This window comes from Danio rerio, chromosome 17 (genome assembly GCF_049306965.1).
Source record: "Danio rerio strain Tuebingen ecotype United States chromosome 17, GRCz12tu, whole genome shotgun sequence".
In the NCBI taxonomy this organism is placed as follows: Eukaryota; Metazoa; Chordata; class Actinopteri; order Cypriniformes; family Danionidae; genus Danio; species Danio rerio.
This window is the reverse complement of record NC_133192.1, coordinates 12,859,642-12,879,579: the sequence shown is the minus strand read 5'-3', so window position 1 is coordinate 12,879,579 and position 19,938 is coordinate 12,859,642. Positions and strand designations below refer to the sequence as shown.

The following is a 19,938-nucleotide window of genomic DNA, read 5'->3' as shown; positions in this document are numbered from 1 at the left end:
TAAAACAAAAAAAACTTTCTCCAAAAGAAAAAATATTATCAGACATACTGTGAAAATTTCCTTTCATTAAGAACGATCTGGAAAAGAGTTTCAGGAGAGTTATTACAACCTAACAGACACCTCTTCCTCATCATCATCATTTCTGTTTGTTGTCATAGCTCTGCCAAAACTGACAGTTAGAGGGGCTTGGTTTAGTATGTTAGCCACGCCCAATACCTCTGACAGACGTAATCTGAAAATTTAACTGACAACAAACAGATTTTCAGATTTCAATATTAGGACAAACATTTCTAGTTCTAAATTACATGCACAGATGAATTGTTCACCACAAAACTGGTAATGTGAGCTAACAAAATCAATATGGTTAGTTTTGATCTCATGTGTGCTTCATTTATTATTTCTTTTTGCTGTGCTCAAGAAATCTTGTAAAGCAACAATGGCTTGTCGATGTTTTATTCACTTTGTGCTTAAGGAACTGTGTTGGAAATCTTGTAGGTTTAAATCTCAGAAGGGGTGACATGCGTATATGCAATTTTGCCCTTAGCCTTATTCAGTCACCTCAGGCTATCCAGTGGGACTTTCCCATGTATTAAAAATGCATAGTTGCCTTGAACGAAGAAACAATTATTTTAGCAATTCCACTTGGCATGAATTAAACGCTGTAAAATGCACAAAAACTACTATACCTGTGAGGCATCATGGGAGAAGGCAGCATCAAACGCGAACATCTTTGGAGGAGCTTGATTGGAGCTGGCACGTTTCTGGGTTTGATTCTGCTGAGAATTAGCCGCTGGGTCCATGATGGTCACTTGTTTCTTACGAGAATCGACCTTCAGGAAGGAGCTGGACTCTGCCGTGCTGGCGGGCGATGAAGGACATACACGCACCATCACTTTAACCTACGAAAAAAAAAACCACATCATTATTTCTAAGTGTCATGTTGCACACGGCAGAATCAGAGTAACACCACAAGCAATGTTTTTGAGAACAAAACATTCTGCTTTGGGAGAAAGTAAGCTATTTATGTAGGTTTACAGCTTTGTTATGGGTTGATAGATGGAGGGAAGTTCGCATCTCCTTCCTGAACACTTCTCCAACAAGAGCACATGCATTTTTAAGTGGTTTTGAACAACTTCTTGTGTGATTACAAACTCAAACTTTAACAGGTTTACCACTGTTTTTCGGCAGAGTTGTGTGGAGTGTGATACCTAGAGAGTTATTCATAACTCTTTAATATTTCAAAAGAGCGGAGACGGCAAGCAAGCATGAAATCATAATAATGCAGCAAAATACAGTTTAAAAAGCCATATAAAAGAAAAGACATGGAGTTTTGTTTAGGAAACTTATATAAAGCATTTCTGTAGTTATATAAATTTGGTTCTGAAATCAGTGAAAGCATATACTGTGTACCAAAAAAAGTGCTGCATATAGTCCAGTAAAATGATGTCTTACAAGTGAATAGCTCAGGATTTAAAACTATTATTTTGTTGTTTAAAGCACCCATATTATACCATTTTAAAGGCTAATCAGTTTATTTGAAAGGCCTCCAAAAATAGGTAAACATGCATCCAAGTTAAAGGCTAACTTAAAGTAGGCTGAACCATATGAAAGACATTTTGTAATACAACAAAGCATTCAATGGAAGAAGGTGGTGTTGTGTCATCCATTTTTGTTTTTACAGTTTTTAAAACCTACACATAGTTCTCTCCAAACAGTAAAGGTTGATTTTGCATGTAGGTGCCCTTTAAATCCCAGCAAACATTTTGGATTTACAAACAGGTACACAGTAATACAATATTTCAGAAAGGAGAATAAAATATCCTGTGTACCTATGCCTATTTATCACATACATACGGACATGGGTCCTGTTTACAAGCGTGTGCTCAGTAAAACCATCATTGACTGAATGTAATTAGGGATTAGCGGACTAGAACACACAAATTATTGTTGGAGCCCTGCAGAAAGACAGGGGATAAATCTTGGGTTTCCTTATAGCGAACATAGACCGAAAGCCTGTGAAAAAGATAACAAATGTGGTCTTTCTCAATCCGTTTGCAGTCTACATACAATGGTTATACAGTTAATGTTAGCCCTCCTGTAAAATGTTAATTCTTTTTTTAAATATTAACTGTTTTTCTTTTAATATATTGCCGTTGAACAGAGAGAGATTTTTTTTCAACACAGGATTAAACGTAATGGCTAATTTAAATTTACTAGTTTCTTTGGTCTTTGCCATTACGACAGTACATGATATTTTACTAGTTAATTTGCAAGATACTAGTGCTGAAAGTACATCAAGAGACATAGTTAGGTTATTTAACAAGGCAAGTCATTGGACAACAGTGGTTTGTTCTGGATTTAATTGTGCAGACAATTATTCAAATAATTTTGACCTTAAAAAACTTTTCAAAAATAAGTAAGCTTTTATTCCAGAAAATAACTAAAAGGAACAAGACAATTTTACAGGAGGGCTAATATTTTGGCCTTCATTTATATGTAGTAGACAGATATTCAGGACACCAATTATGCATTTGTTTGCTCAAAAACGCTGCAATACTGTAAAATATTATTTTGGTTTTTAAATACTATGCAAAAACCAGTAAATCAAATAATTACAGAAAAGTTCTAAAAGAAAAAGTGATACAAATATGTGATGTTTTACAAACTTATTTTAAGAGAAGCACATAATATGATTGATAATAATCCAATCAGATTGATCCAAGCCTACAATAAATAGACTGTTTTCACCTTACTGCCTTATCTTCATTTTGGAAGAATCCCCACTTCTCCTCCTTTTCCTCCTTTACCAGGGGGAGCTCTCGAGACCGACCTGATCTCAGACTCCCTTACATGCTTATTGACCAGGCGGGAGCCTTAATGCAAATTTCTAATCAGCCAATCACATGGCTAAAACTCAATGCATTTAGACATGTAGACATGGTCAAGACGACCTGCTGCAGTTCCAACCAAGCATAAGAACTGGGAAGAAAGGTCATTTAAGTGACTGAATGTGGCATGGTTGTTGGTGCCAGACGGGCTAATTTGAGTATTCAGAAACCGCTGATCTACAGAGTTCACGCACAACCATCTCTAGGGTTTACCCACTCAATACAACCAAGGTATACAAAAGAGCATATCTGAACGCACAACACGTCAAACCTTGAGGCAGATGGGCTACAGCAGCAGAAGACCACACCAGATGCAACTCCTGTCAGCTAAGAACAGGAAACTGAGGCTACAATTTGCTCAGGCTTACCAAAATTGGACAATAAAAGATTGTAAAAACGTCGCCTGGTCTGATGAGTCCCGATTTCTGCTGTGACATTTGGATGGTGGGGTCAGAATTTGGCCTCAATAACATGAAACTATGAATCCATCCAGCCTTCCATCCAGACCAGTATCAATTGTTCAGGCTGCTGGTGGTGGTATAATGATGTGGGGGATATTTTCTCGGCACACTTTAGGCCCATTAGTACTAATTGAGCATCGTGTCAACGCCACAGCCTACCTGTGTTTTGTTGCTGACCTTGTCCATCCCATTATGTTCACAGTGTACCCATCTTCTGATGGCTACTTCCAGCAGGATAACGCGCCATGTCATAAATCGTGAATCATCTTAGACTGGTTTCTTGAACATGACAATGAGTTCAGTGTACTCCAATGGCCTCCACAGTTACAAGTTCTCAATCCAATAGAGCACCTTTGGAATGTGGTGGAACAGGAGAATCGCATCATGGATGTGCAGCCTACAAATCTGCAGCCACTGCGAGATGCTATCATGCCAATATGGACCAAAATCTCTCAGAGTATTTCCAGTACCTTGTTGAATCTATGCCACGATGATATGAGGCAGTTCTGAAGGCAAAGGGGGGGTTCAACCCAGTACGAGTAAGGTGTACCTAATAAAGTGGCCAGTAAAACAACAGTAAAATACAGCTTTTTTTACAATTAAATACTGTGTAATTTACAAAAATTGTTAACGGTGAATCTTTTTAAAAAGTTGTACTAACATGGCACTAAACTTTCCGAAAACCTGGACTACACATATCCACTCAACAAACAGCTCAAGATGCAATGATGACCTATTAAATGCGTCGTTCCTTTTTTATAAATGCCTCCAAGAAGCCATTGCTCCCTGGTTCTCTATAAACTGTGACTAATATGCTTTCTTTCTGAGCCGTTGCTTGTTATAGAGATGCAGAAATGTGGTCACGGAGCTGCCCAAGGGGTTAGTTATAACATCTGTCAAGCTGTGAAATGTAATTATTGAAATCAAAGCATTTCAGATTATATTTCAAGTTAAGCGTGTATTCAAACAACGGCTTTTTTTTTCTGACCCAAGAACAGCAGAGCAGTTCATCCGCTCGTCTCAATGCAAAGCCGATATCAAAGCAGCAGACATAATTACCATAGAAATCCAATCTCGACGCCGTATGGATTAGCAACTGTAATACCATCATCACTACACTGATAGACATTTTGATAATGCAGCACAATTGCTTCTCTAGAGCATCAGAAGTCATTCAGGCGTCTCTTTGTTCTTACGCATTATTGGTTGATTATTGGTTCCTCTTTAAATGATTGTTTCAATACTCAAAGATAATAACTGCATCTCTTGTGACTTATTTTTTTAATTTAAGGATCAATAGATTTGAGAGCCTTCCATGAAACCATATGTGGAAGTGATTTCCCTGTCACTGCCTCTGGAAAGAAGAGATAATTCCATAATAGTGGATTTCACTGAGATCAATATACAATAAATGACTATTTCCAATTTTGAAAACAGATCGATCGCCATTAGGCTACAGCTATTGTGCTTTCATTTCCTGAATCAAATTTAAAAAGTAAAATTATATTTATATTTTATTTTGCATGGTATATAATTTTGCATAACTCAATGATAGTATGATGAAATTTATGGCTGATTTTGCTTAAAAATATATGATAAAAATAAATCAGTAAATGATAACCATTAGCTAATTTTTGTTGTTAACTCATTCATTCAGGAAACACATAATAAATTGCATTTTAAAAGAAACAATAATGCAAAAGGAGGAAAACTTGATGGTTTTTTTTAAATAAACACTATTAAAGTTTAATTGAAATTTAATTTAAACAATTATCAAATCATATAACAAATTATATGTTTCATATCAATCGATATTGATAATGACTGAATATTTCTAACAATACATTTAGGGATATTGAGAATTGTTTATTTAACCACTTTATTTTAATTTACCAACATTACTAAGGTAAATAGTTTTAATATTCTAATAATATTAGATTAATTTTTTATCTGTACGGCTAACAATAAAACAAAATGAAATGCAGTACAACGGTTAAAACACCTGTGAAAAAGTGGTGAATATTATTTTATATTCATTTTTTAAATTGCTCCCAATTTTGATACTTTTTTCTATCTTTAATGATGAATTACTTGACTTTTGACTACGAACTCAGTAACCCATAGGAAGACTCCTTCACATTGTGAGATTTCTAAACAGAAAGGTTTGAAAAGCAGGATCAACTAAAACCTATAAATATTCTTCCCTGTTCTTGTGAACAGACTTCCAGGAATGACATTACAGTGTGCTGAAAATAAATATTTCATCCCGGCATTATTTAACACCAAAGCCTCCAATTTTTTTGCATATTCCACCTGAATTATGCATGAGCTGCATTGTTAAGGACACATAACACACAACACCGCTGTACTAACCTTTGCACAAATCACGACAGAGAGGGGAAAGAAAAATGCAGCTGACCTTTGACGCTATAATGATACCGTCATTTCATGCATTGCCGCCTGTACATCACCCTAATCCACCAGACATGTGGCAGCATTTCCACAGACTGTACACCAGTCAGATACAGCATGACTTATCTATACAAGTCTATACAGTGAAGTAAACCTTTCTGAGCCACAGCGATAAGTCTTATTACACCAATAGCTTCAAACCGGCTCAGATCTAATAACGACGAAATTTAATGAAACCTCTTTCTACACCCACAGTCGCTGCACGACGAAAGCGCCACGTCTTTTTCTGTTCTGCACGGGTTTGTTTAGTCACGTCCAGCATCTCTAAGCCCATTACCACAAATAGAATTTCTTGTGTTTGGTGATTTGCAAACCATCGCCTGCACTGAGGCTGTGATTTTCTGAAGCAGGGATATGATCGCGGTAGGGGGGCTCATTAGAAAGCATATGCGCCTGCATGGAGGATGGTGGAGGAGTTGGTGGTCTCTCTCTCTCTGTGAGATGTGGGTGAGAGCAGTTTGGATAGAGGAACACGGCTAATTAAAGGAGACACTCTCTTCTTGGTTATTACAGGTCATTAAGAACAGTAGAAGGAGAGCCAAACCCACATATTGACATAAAGTTGCACGCATAAATGATGCTTCTCATCATTACTGCAACATACACTCACCGGCCACTTTATTAGGTACACCTGTCCAACTGCTCATTAATATGGAAATTTTAATCAGCCAATCACATGGCAGCAACTCAATGCATTTAGGCACGTAGACCTGGTCAAAATGATCTGCTGTAGTTTAAACCGAGCATCAGATTGGGGTAGAAAGCTGATTTATGTGACTTTGAACGTGATATGGTTGTTGGTGTCAGACGGGCTGGTCTGAGTATTTCAGAAACTGCTGATCTACTGGGATTTTCACGCACAACCATCTGAAGGGTTTAAAGAGAATTGTCTGAAAAAGAGAAAATATCCAGTGAGCGGCAGGTCTGTGTCACACAAATGCCTTGTTGATGCCAGAGGAGAATGGCCAGACTGGTTTAAGCTGATTGAAAGGCAACAGTAACTCAAAACTCAACCTGAAAGCATGGATCCATCATCCTGCCTTGTATGAACAGTTTAGGCTGGTGGTGGTGGTATAGTGGTGTGGGGGATATTTTTTGCCACACTTTGGGCCCATTAGTACCATGTGATCATCATGTCAACACCACAGTATACCCGAGTATTGTTGCTGACCATGTCCATCCCTTTATGGCCGCAGTGTACCCATCTTCTGATGGCTACTTCCAGCAGGATAACACACCATGTCATGAAGACTGGTTACTTGAATATTATACCAAGGTCACTGTACTCACATGGCATCCACAGTCACCAGATCTCAATCCAATAGAGCACCATTGGGATGTGGTGGAATCATCATGGCTGTGCAGTCCACAAATCTGCAGCAACTGCTTGATGCTATCATGTCAACATGGACCAAAATCTCTGAGGAATATTTTCAGTACCTCGTTTAATCTATGCCAAGAAAAGTTAAGGCAGATCTTAAGGCAAAAGAGGGTCCAACCCAGTACTAGTAAGGTGTCCCTAATAAAGTGGCCGGTGAGTGTATCATTCATTTTGTGTTGTGCGAAAGCTCGTAGATGTTTTTTACAGTGAGCTATACATCTACGCAACATTATTAATCGAAGTCATTGTAAACTTACATAATCAAGCATTAAACAGCTAGATTTTTAACACATTACAATAGTTTTAAAATATATTTACAAAATGTTACAAGCGGTATTCGTAATATATTTAATTATATATACATATAATTATTTTGCATCAAATAGTTAATTCCAAATGGATAATATCAAATTAAGTGTTCATTGGCCAAAACATGTTACAATATCTTTAAAAAAATGAAATTAGTTTTTTGCAGTTGTACTCAATAATTAAGGTAAAAACAGGATTTCTGAAAACCACAAATAAAACTAGTTTAGATCATTTCCAAATATAACGTTATGGGGATTTTACACTTCAATACATAACATAAGAAAAAGTGAATCTAAAAATTTCAACAACAACAAATAAATATCTGCTTTTACAAATGAACTCTTTAAATTAAAAAAAAAAAAAACATTTTTATGCCAATGTGTCTAAGAAAAACTTCAATGACAGAAATGTGGAGTTAAATTTTAGACAATTAAATATGAAATCTTAATATGTAAACATATAATCCCAAACATCTACCTAATTTTGCTTTATTTGTTACTTTTTAGATGACCCCAATGTGGTCTTTTCTGCACTTTTTCATTTGTTTTTGCTTAAGAGAGCTTGGAAAGATTGTAGCGATGCATCCACTGTTCTTGTTGTTTTCTACCACAGCAAAAAAAAAAAAACATTTTACCTCAGTCGTCAAAAGTGGGTTTTAGTCTGTACTGAAATATGATGCAAGGAAAATATGATCTCCAATGCAAGAAACGTCGACGACGTTCTGTCGAGTTTTTTTTTCCACAAAACGTGCACATGTAAACAAACGTTCAAATTCAGCGCGGTCTGATTTCAAATGACTCTTATGAACCGGATCATTTCAGTGAATCAAAAAATACGAACAGTGTGATTCAAAAGCAAATGACTCTTACAAGCCGTTTCTGATTAGTGAATCAAAAACATGATTCTTTTTTTAATTAAAGTAACGAGGTAGAGATCAAATACAAGTACATACATAATAATACAAATAATAAATAAATGAAAAAGTGCAGAGAAATACACAAATAAAAAAATATACAAAAAGACAAACAAACGTCAGGGTAACAAAAATAAAACTAATGAAATAAAGTTACACCTTAAAGAGACACAAAGGAAGAATATAAGGATACAGTTGCTTTTGGAAACATGATACAGGGCAACCAGAGCAGTCTGATTTATAATCAAATGACTCTTATGATCTGGACCTTTTAAGTGAATCAAAAATACACAAAATGCCTGAATCAGTCTGAAAATGAATCAATAAGAGTAGTTGCTGAATTATTGACAGGTGTACTAAAATTCAAGTTATCAAATATCAAGTCATTTCCCAAAATGAAGCATAGTTTATGATAAAATGAATGAATCAATGAACGAACGAACGAACAAGCGAGCTAATAAATAAGTTAATTAAAATGTTGGCTGCCTACTTGTAAAGGTGGTTTGCCTGCATCATAGTTTTCTAGGTTCACAGCTTAGGCTAAATGTTGTATGTCTCTGCATACATGCTATGCTTTATTCCCTGATATTTACAGGAGGTTGGGGGAAAAAAAATCTTTTGAAATGTCATCTGAATGCATTTCATTTCAAAGATTGATTTGATTTCTATCATGGCATTTGAAGTATGAACCAAGGACACGCAGATCTTATCGAGGCTTATGTACTCGTAGATGCACAGAGAAAGCAAGCTTTATATTTTACAGAGGGCAGAAAGATCCACTTTTGGATTACTTCATAGAATCAATAAGCCTGTAGTTGATATGTCCATTACAATCTATCGATAAAACGAAAACAAGTCTTTATATCATTCTGTGATCTCCTAGGCTGGGTCTGCTAAGTTTCATTTAAAAAGACATTTACATGCAATATAAAGTTATGAATATTCTCTGGTATTACACTGCAGTTTAAACTAGTGCTCTATTTTACATAATTAAATTACCACAGGAGTATTGGGATGAATATTTTAGACTATTGAATTCCCTTCTGCTCTGCTTATTGCTTGATGCCCGTAAGATGTTTTTTCTTTAATACCTCGGTTTTAGAAAAGCGCTGTTAAAAATTGATTAGCTGCTGAGTGTATTTTTTTCCAAGGTCAGTGCCTGACTGATTGATGAATCTGTCAGACTTACAGGATCCCTATAAACCACCTGAAACTTCAGAGAGAAGAGTGAGAATGAAATAGAGAGACTCTTAATGAAAAGTAGACAATGGACAGCTTTGATGAGCCCTTTTAAATGGTTGCAGGATGTCTGAAAGTCACCCAACAATTACTTAATCACTAGCCAGATAATGGAGATGCCCTTGGTATTTAATCTCATCATTTTGTCATAAACTCACTCACTGATGCACATCCCTGATGGTGCAAATCGAGATTGCTGTTTGAACTGAGGTGAAACTGCCTGGCGGGGGATGAAAGGGCAGCGTTATTCACACATAATTCTAAACAATGAATTTCCAATACTATTGACATGATCACGGATGAATAATGGGGTTGTTGGGTCATAAATGAAATCTATTTTACTAATAAAACATATTTAAGTTTTCAGTGTTATAAGGAATAGTGTATTCTGACCTACAGTCAGTCAGTCTTTATTTTTTCATTTCCCGAAGGCAATCTGCCCCCAATTTGCAGCATACAAGCATGTCACACATAATACACAAAAGCACATTATACAATACAAATTCTACCCTAAACTTTATTTTTTGTCTCCTGAACATCTATATTATTACAAAAAAATCAATGGTGAGATGTCCCAATATTGCTTAAGTTAATAACAGTAATTTTAAAAAGTAGATGTACTTATTTTCTATTAGAACATGAACAGTATGGTCGCGTGGTTAAGGTGTTAAGGTTAAGGTGTTAAACCTCACTTCTGGTATAATCTATACAATAATAAATTGTAGATTGACAGTACATTTTAGTCACTTGAAGTAATTTTTTGTCTGAACATCTATTCGGTGGTCTCAAACTCAATTCCTGGAGGGCCGCACTTCTGCACAGTTTAGCTCCAACCACCTCTAAACTCACACCTGCTTATTAGTCCCTAGTAGTCTTGAACACCTTGATTAGTTCAGCTGTGTTTGATTAAGCCTGGTTTATACTTCTGCGTCAAGTGACCGGCGTAACCCACGACGCATGCAACGCACGTAGCTGTGCATTTATACTTCTGCCTGCTGTCTCTGTTGATCAGCATTAACACTTCCGAAACGCTAGTTGGCAGTGAGGTGTTAATGCTCCTCTGTGTTGAGTTTCTTCGCTGCTGTTTTGCTTTTCCTGAACACTTCCTGGATGTACAAGTGGCTCAAACTCGCTCATTTTGAGGCAGGAACCGGCGGACGTACAACAACTTTAACTATGAGATAAACACAAAACAAAACTTTCCACGCAAAAGTATAAATCAGCCTTTAGGGTTGGAGCAAAAAAGCTGTGGCCCTCCAGGAATTGAGTTTGAAATCACTGAATAGATGTTCCTATGATCTATATCAGGGGTCACCAATCTCGGTCCTGGAGGGCCGGTGTCCCTGCAGGGTTTAGCTCCAACTTGCCTCAAAACACCTTCAAGTGTACCTAGTAAGACCTTGATTAGCTTGATAAGGTGTGTTTGATTAGGGTTGGAGCTAAAATCTGCAGGACACCGGCCCTCCAGGAACAAGTTTGGTGACCACTGATCTATATTAATGCAAAAAAATCAACAGCCAGATGTCCCAGTGTGCTGAAATCCTACTTCATGGTGTCAAAACTGTAATTTAAAAAATGTAGATCCACCTAATTTCACTATCGAACATCACCAGGATGGCCGAGTGGTTAAGGCGTTGGACTTAAGATCCAATGGACAAATGTCCTCGTGGGTTCGAACCCCACTCCTGGTATAATTTCTAAATTATTAAATTGTAGAATAACAGTGGGTTTTAGTTACTTCAAGAAATTTGTTGTCTTCTGAACATCTATTCAGTGGTCTCAGGCTCAATTCCTGGTGGGCCGCTCTTCTGCACAGTTTAGCTTCAACCACCTCTAAACTCACACCTGCTTATTAGTCTCTAGTAGTCTTAAACAGCTTGATTAGTTCAGCTGTGTTATATTAGGGTTGGAGCAAAAACGCTGTGGCCCTCCAGGAATTGAGTTTGGAACCACTGAATAGATGTTCCTATGATCTATATTAATGCAAATAAATCCTGCCAGATGTCCCAGTGTGCTTAAATTCCACTTCATGGTGTCAAAACAGTAATTTTAAAAATGTACATCCACCTAATTTTACCACATACCATCACCAGGATGGCCGAGTGATTATGGTGTTGGACTTAAGATCCTATGGACAAATTCCCTTATGGGTTCAAATCCCACTCCTGGTATAATTTCTACATTACTAAATTGTAGATTAACAATGGATTTTAGTTATGTCAGGGAATTTGTTGTCTTCTGAACATTTATTCAGTGGTCTCAAGCTCAATTCCTGGTGGGCCGCAGCTCTTGAGTTTGAAACCACTGAATAGATGTTCCTTTGATCTATATCAGGGGTCACCAATCTCGGTCCTGGAGGGCCGGTGTTCCTGCAGGGTTTAGCTCCAACTTGCCTCAACACACCTGTAGGGATGTTTCAAGTGTACCTAGTAAGACCTTGATTAGCTTGATAAGGTGTGTTTGATTAGGGTTGGAGCTAAAATCTGCAGGACACCTGCCCTCCAGGAACAAGTTTGGTGACCCCTGATCTATATTAATGCAAAAAAAATCAACAGCCAGATGTCCCAGTGTGCTGAAATCCCACTTTATGGCGTCAAAACAGTAATTTAAAAAATGTAGATCCACCTAATTTCACCACAGAACATCACCAGGATGGCCGAGTGGTTAAGGCGTTGGACTTAAGATCCAATGGACAAATGTCCTCGTGGGTTCGAACCCCACTCCTGGTATAATTTCTACATTACTAAATTGTAGATTGACAATGGGTTTTAGTTATTTCAGGGAATTTGTTGTCTTCTGAACATCTATTCAGTGGTCTCAGGCTCAATTCCTGGTGGGCCGCAGCTCTGCACAGTTTAGCTCCAACCACCACTGAACTCTCACCTGCTTAATAGTCTCTAGTATTCTTGGACACCTTGATTAGTTCAGCTGTGTTTGATAAGGCTTGGAGCAAAACTGTGCAGAGCTGCGGCCCTCCAGAAATTGAGTTTGAGACCTATGATCTATATTAATACAAAAAAAAATCAATAACCAGATATTCCAACATGCTTAAATCCCACTTCATGGCGTCACAACAGTATTTTTAAAAGTAGATCTACTTAATTCCTTACCAATGGAATTAAACATAACCAGGAACATAATCAATGGAACCTAACCAGGACGGCTGAGTGGTTAAGGTGTTGGACCTAAAATGCAATGGACAAACGTCCTTGTGGGTTTGAACCCAACAACTGGTATGATTGCTACTTGATAAATTGCACATTAACAGATTGTTTTAGTTACCTCAAGGAAATTGTGGTCTTTTGAACATCTATATCAGGCGTGACCAACCCTGTTCCTGGAGATCGACTTTCCGGCAGATTTTGGTTGCAACCCATATCAAACACACCTGCCTGTAATTATCAAGTGCTGTTCAGGTCCTATTAATTGGTTCAGGTGCGCTTGATCAGGGTTGGAGCTGAACTTTGCAGGAAGGTTGATCTCCAGGAACAGGGTTGAGCAACACTGATCTATATTAATACAAAAAAATCAATAGCAAGATGTCCTAATGTGCTTAAATCCCACTTTATAGTGTTATAACAGCAATTTAAAAAGTATATCCACTTAGTTTTTTTGTCAGCATGTGACCAGGATGGCCAAGTGGGTAATGAGTTGGACTTAAGATCCAACGGACAAATGTTCTTGTGGGTTTCTATCCTACTCCTAGTAGTTAATTTGTGACTTAAACCTTATTTTAATTTGCCAGCAGCACAGTGCCCATAGTAAAAGTGAAATCATATGAATTTTCTTTAACAATATCTTTAGTAAATTTTCTGGATTTTAAACATCTTTGAACATGAAGGTAAGTAATAACATAGTTTTACTTTGTGTATTAGATAACCCTTTAAGTTGAATCTAAAAGAGATATCATAACTTGTTTGACTGCTGGATATGGCAAAAGACTTTGTCCGAATGGTTTAAACCTCCCCCTGATGCTAACATCAATTCCATCTAAAATTTGATAAGGCATTATGTTTTATCCCACAGAAAACAGAAGAAAGCAGATACTTGAAAACATTTGAGAAGCCGTTACAGTGACTGTAATAGTTTAAGAATGAGCAGGATGCTGTGGAGGTGTACTTCTGGTATCAAAAACAAACTTGCTTAAATATTTAAAAAATTAGCTTAAAATAAATCTAACATTGGAGAAAAAAATGATGGTTGAAAAGGTTAAGGTGTTGGACTTAACAAACAAAAGTTTTAGGCCTACTTACATGTACTTATTGCATTGAATTGATACATTCATCTAAATAAATAAGAAAAAAAGGCAAAACTGAAGTAAGCAGACTGCCAGCCAACTCGCGAAAAAAAAGTTGAAATACAGAATTTACAGCAACCAGGATGGCCGAGTGGTTAAGGCGTTGGACTTAAGATCCAATGGACAGATGTCCTCGTGGGTTCAAACCCCACTCCTGGTAGAACATTTGTGACACAGGCATTATTTTAATTTCCCAGCATAGTAAACAACCAAAATTGTGCCAATTTTCATTTTCTTGTCAGCTTAGTACCTTTATTAATCCGGGGTCACCACAGCGGAATGAACCGCCAACTTATCCAGCAAGTTTTTACACAGCGGATGCCCTTCCAGCCACAACCCATCTCTGGGAAACATCCACACACGCTACGGACAATTTAGCCTACCAAATTCACCTGTACCACATGTCTTTGGACCGGAGCACCCGGAGGAAACCCACGCGAAGGCAGGGAGAACATGCAAAATCCACACAGAAATGCCAACTGAGGTTCAAACCAGCAACCCAGCGACCTTCTTGCTATGAGGCAACAGCACTACCTACTGCACCACTGCCTTGCCATATTCTACCAGTTTTCTTTCACAATATTTTTTGTTCCTCTTCTGGACTTTAAACATCTTTGAACATGATGATGAGTAATAAAAAAATTTTACTTTGTGTATTAGATAACCCTTAAAGTGGAATCTAAACGAGATATCTTAACTTGTTTCACAATTGGATATGGCAAAAGACTTTTTCAGAATGGTTTAAACCTCCCCCTGATGCTAACGTCAATTCCATCTAAAATTTGATAAGGAATTAAGTTTTATCACATAGAAAACAGAAGAAAGCAGATACTTGAAAACATTTGAGAAGCCGTTACAGTGACTGTAATAGTTTAAGAAAGAGCAGGATGGTCTGGTGGTTAAGACATTGGCTAATAGCTGCAACAACTAGAATGGATGAGTGGTTCAGACACTGGTCTCAAGAACCAATCAATTAATGTCCTAAGAGTGTTTTCTTATTGTTGTTGTAGTATAAATATGTTAATAAGTTTTAAACGTCATAAAAACAATAAATCCAGAAACGAATTAAAAGTACCAGACTAAAGATGAAAGGGCACTGCCACTCACACATAAACCTTCAGAATGACTTCCTCATAATTTTCACATCATCAAGCAAGAGGAATGTCGTGCGCAGATTTGCAGGGGAACATGCTCATTGTGTTTTTAAATTAGTTTTATTCAGAGCAAAATTTGAACGAGATTTCTTCTTTCATCTCTATCTCAAAGCCGATCACTTTCTGTGAACGTCACAAAAGCAGCCGGTAGAGCTGCTACACCCATCAATATCTTATCTCTCAATGTTCTTATATCCAAAGGCCACTGTTGCAGGTCTGTCCCTGGAGAAAGGTGACATTTTTCTGTGGTAAATGCCAGCATTTGCATTACCCACCATCCTGCTTACATTCCGGTTCACTGGAGAATGGTTTGTTCACCAACACAACATGCAGCCTAAATGTGGGTGTTGTTTACAGATGAACTCAAGCTGTTTCAGTGCAGGATGACTCTGTGCAGACTTACTAAAAGTTCTGCATAACAACCCGCCATGTGGTTAATTATGCATCTCTCAAAATCTGCTTTCAAAAGTCATAATGTCATTTGACTGAAGATGCTTCTGGCAAACCCACCGACATATTAGCTGGCTGCATTTGGTGAGACTATTTGGGAGGTTTTAGCATACCGTGATCCAAATCGGAGTCCAAACATAGATGAATATCCCCGTCCTCTGATGTCTGAGAGGAATGCCAGATATGCTGGTCGATGCTGTGATGCACTGAAGATCGGGATCAACTTTCACCATGCGGGACTTCTTCAGTGCGTGCTTTTGACAGATTCTCTTAGAATGAGAGCTTACTAGGGTGGTTTCGGATAGAAAAACAACAAACTGACAGGGGAATCAGTGATGTGAATGGTGTGCTGACTGAGCATGTAAATTAATAAAGGAATGCAGCCTCAGAGACAGACAGAGTGACAGGGGGCTGAAGACTTTCCATTATGTTTGGTTGAGGGTGCTGAAATTGCTTTTGCACTGTATAATGATGCTGGTTTACTAGTGATTCAACTGGATGGTTTTCTGAAGTGTAAAGACGAGATGAGCTTAAGCAGCCTATTCGCAAAACAAGTAGCAATACAATTTATAACATTAGTGGGGGGGGGGAGCAAAAATATAGCTGAAGCATGACCAGGATGGCCGAGTGGTTAAGGCGTTGGACTTAAGATCCAATGGGCAAATGTCCTCGTGGGTTCAAACCCCACTCCTGGTAGCAAGTTATTGTATTAGCTTCACATTCAGAGACTTAGCTTTAAGGCAAGTTTATTTATATAGCACATTTCATGCACAGTGGCAATTCAAAATGCTTTACATAAACAGGAATAAAAGAGACAAATATAAATCAAATAAAAACAAACAATATTTAAAAAAAGGACATATTCCAAAACAACGCTGTATCATATTTTCTCACTTTACTCTGGGACTTCCCCATTCTGGTGATCACCCCCAGCCCCCATGTGGACTTTTTCAGTACCTATAAATCTATTGGACGTCTCCAACAGATTCGATTTTTCACCTAAATTCAAGAAGTTAAGCTTTATAGTTTTAATTAGGTGCCCCCCAGCTTAAACTTCCTTCTGGAAGTAAATCGCATGGCCACTGATGTCTACCCCCTCCCAGGAGTAAATCGATTTAGCTTGTCAAACGTAATAAAAGGTATTGATCTCTGCCAGACGTCAGGGACTTTAACCCCCTCGCAACTAAATTAACTATAGTTATATTTAATTGCATAACTAAATTAATGCACTTAAACAAGAAACTTTATTTGAGAATATAGATTTTTTTTTATACATTTTGGAACCTTCAGTATGTTCACATTTACAATCATTACATCTTTATAAATAAACCCCCTGGAATATTCTGGGGCATCTAACCACCCTGTGTGATGTACAGTGTGTGTGTGTGTGTGTGTGTGTGTGTGTGTGTGTGTGTGTGTGTGTGTGTGTGTGTGTGTGTGTGTGTGTGTGTGTATGTATGTATGTATGTATGTATGTATGTATGTATGGATGGATGGATGGATGGATGGATGGATGGATGGATTGATTGATTGATTGATTGATTGATTGATTGATTGATTGATTGATTGATTGATTGATTGATTGATTGATTGATTGATTGATTGATTGATTGATTGATTGATTGATTGATTGATTGTAAAAAGTCTAGTCAGGTCAGATGAGACAAATTCGAAATGTAGAAAGTCAAATAAAAGGTTTAGATCAGTGGTGCACAAACTTTTCAAATCATTTTATCTTTATCAAATGAAACCCCTGGAATAAATATATATATTAAAAATAGAAAAAAAGGCTTCAATCACATGCACTAATGCATAATTTTCTTGAAAATGTATATTATATTTGCAATAAAACCTTAAAAAATGTTACATTTATAAAACAATGGCAGTGTTTCTTCTAGAAATCTTTATATGGCAGGCATTTTACACAAATCTACCTACAGCGATATTTCAATGATAAATGTCATGAGCACAGTATTACATATCGAGATCGCATTAATGTAATACGAGCATGCGAATCCCTTTTCCTCTGTCCGTACACAAAACTTCTTCCACATTCTCAAATACCAGTGTTTAAGTGCAGATTTTCTTGTGCGCTCTCAAATAAACGCTGCTGAAGTGGGATTTAGTGCGTTTATGTAATGAGCATGTCTCCAACATTTATAAGATTTGCTAGGAATATTTATGAATGTCTACTATAAACATACAGAGTGGCATTAATGAGTCCTAAAGTAAAGTGAAACGGCTATAAACTCCAGCAAGATAAAGTCATTGTATGCAGAACCATAGACTTTTATATATAATGTATAATTATGGAAACTGTGTTCATCAAAACTGAAAGCGTATTTTTTGGCCTCACACATCATGCACTTGTCAGTCAGTCAGGAGTTCAATGCCCAATGCACTACTCATGCTGAACCTGCATTTGCTCAATTTGCACGCTGATGTCTTATGCTTTGTCCCCTATTTGTTAAGTGACAGTATGTGCATTTTTTTATAAATCTGATCTTTACAACATTTAATTAAAACACTTAATATCGGTTTTCTTATTTTTAGCAGCTCAACAATAAAAGAAACAAAAAAGGGTATGTTAAAATAGAGATGAAAATATCTGTTAAAGGCAACTGCCAACCTTTCCCAGTCAGCTTCCCTCTGGGAGGCCATATCAAAGGATACAAAGGGTCAGCTTTGGTCTGCGAGACCTAGTTTAGGCATCTCTGGTCTAGATTTACCTGCAGCAGAACAATTTTACCTGTGATATCTGCATGGCAACACTCATGTGCATCCGCCCCATATGTTCTCACATGTTGCCAAAGCACAGATCTGATGCCTACATTTCTCAGCCAGCAACCACTTGTGTCACAATATCAAAGCTGCATTGTCCATTCTACCAAAGAACATACAGTGCAGAGGATTGAAACTGTTTCTTTCTGTGCTATGGTGAAATAACAAGATATATTTACATAAAATAAATATAAATATACGCTTATATTTAGACCAGTTGTCCTTTTATCACATTCAGGAGACATTTGATATTACAGGAAGTATTCCACCCCCAAAAGATGTATGGTGCAAATTCTGTAAAAATCAGCTGTAAGCAGTACCTTTTGAAGGTTTTTTTTGTGACTGAATGTAAACGGATATTAATAACAGGAGTAAACAAGGTCATTTTCTCATGTTACCAAGTTAAAATATGTCTTTTGTGCCTCACTTCTGCTCATTTGATTATCATATCCTTGGGCCTTTGCTCTCAGTTAATGAGCTCACCTTTGAGCTCTGAGCAAGATACAAATGAAAGTAAATGCCACCACACGCTCAGATGATTCAGCCTGAACTTCCCAGTCCTATCTCACCAGAACTCAAGAGACATTGCAAAAGACTAATTAGGGCTCTGCGTCTCTCAGCTAGCTTTTGCAACTTGAAAAACTTGAAGGAACAACCAGGATGGCCGAGTGGTTAAGGCGTTGGACTTAAGATCCAATGGACAAATGTCCTCGTGGGTTCGAACCCCACTCCTGGTAGCAAAAGATCAGCTTAATATTTAGAACAGGGTTTTTCAAAGTCTAAGACAGTGGGCCTCCCTTTTGACACAACTTATCCATTGGCGCCGCCCTCCTCCCAAGCGCGCGCACACACACACACATATATATATATATATATATATATATATATATATATATATATATATATATATATATATATATATATATATACACAGTGTATATATATAAAGACACAGACAGACGTCAGACTGTTAACTCACTTTTATCATCATTTGCATGAAAGTGCAATTATTTACAGAGTAACAAGTATTTTAATATAACGTTTTTAAAACTAGGATGATAGTTCAATATGAATAGAATAGATCCAAGAACTGTCCGTCCCAGTCAAAACAGTCGAAGTTTAGCGGGTCTCATGCTGTCATTAGCCAAAATATCTTGACAAACCACAAATAAAGGTCGTGGTTTATCAGCTGGTCCTGTCCACGTAAATCCTAAACTCAAATACTGATCATCATATCGTCGTCTTTTGGGTTTAAGCCCTGAACTCGATGGCTTTGAATCGGGGGGTCTCAGAAACCGATCCATTGTGTTAGCAGGCATATACCTATATTGGCGGGCTTGCCAAACAGAAGCGAATTTACAGCTGGCCTTCTGGGTAAAAAAGGTTTTCTTATTTTAGACGTATTGTTTTTTTTTAGCTTTGTTTAATTAAAACGTTTCAATATAATAAAAAGTACATATAATAATTAAACTTAATAATTATATTTTTAATATATAACATTTTTTTCCGCGCCTCCCCTGGCATGCTCTGGCACCCCCCAGGGGAGGCGTGCCTCACACTTTGAAAACCCCTGATTTAGAATATTAGCTTTAA

At 37.3% G+C, this 19,938-nt stretch overlaps 1 protein-coding gene and 5 non-coding genes across 8 annotated transcripts in view; 5 read left to right on the top strand and 1 right to left on the bottom strand.

The window, feature by feature from the left end:
- Positions 1-19,938, bottom strand: part of kif26ba (kinesin family member 26Ba) — a 211,604-nt gene that overhangs the window by 36,758 nt on the left and 154,908 nt on the right. For 2 of the 3 annotated variants that reach the window (XM_692940.11, XM_068214531.2), the window contains one exon: positions 687-899. In XM_692940.11, the coding sequence (XP_698032.6) occupies positions 687-899 (213 nt within the window). Of the gene's footprint in view, positions 1-686; positions 900-8,145; positions 8,290-19,938 lie in introns of those variants that run through there. The other variant, XM_073928195.1, reaches the window with a different exon arrangement.
- Positions 11,272-11,354, top strand: trnal-uaa (transfer RNA leucine (anticodon UAA)). The gene has a single exon. It is a non-coding gene; the product is annotated as a tRNA-Leu (tRNA).
- Positions 12,310-12,392, top strand: trnal-uaa (transfer RNA leucine (anticodon UAA)). Its single transcript has one exon. It is a non-coding gene; the product is annotated as a tRNA-Leu (tRNA).
- Positions 14,038-14,120, top strand: trnal-uaa (transfer RNA leucine (anticodon UAA)). Its single transcript has one exon. It is a non-coding gene; the product is annotated as a tRNA-Leu (tRNA).
- Positions 16,178-16,260, top strand: trnal-uaa (transfer RNA leucine (anticodon UAA)). The gene has a single exon. It is a non-coding gene; the product is annotated as a tRNA-Leu (tRNA).
- On the top strand, positions 19,000-19,082 carry trnal-uaa (transfer RNA leucine (anticodon UAA)). The gene has a single exon. It is a non-coding gene; the product is annotated as a tRNA-Leu (tRNA).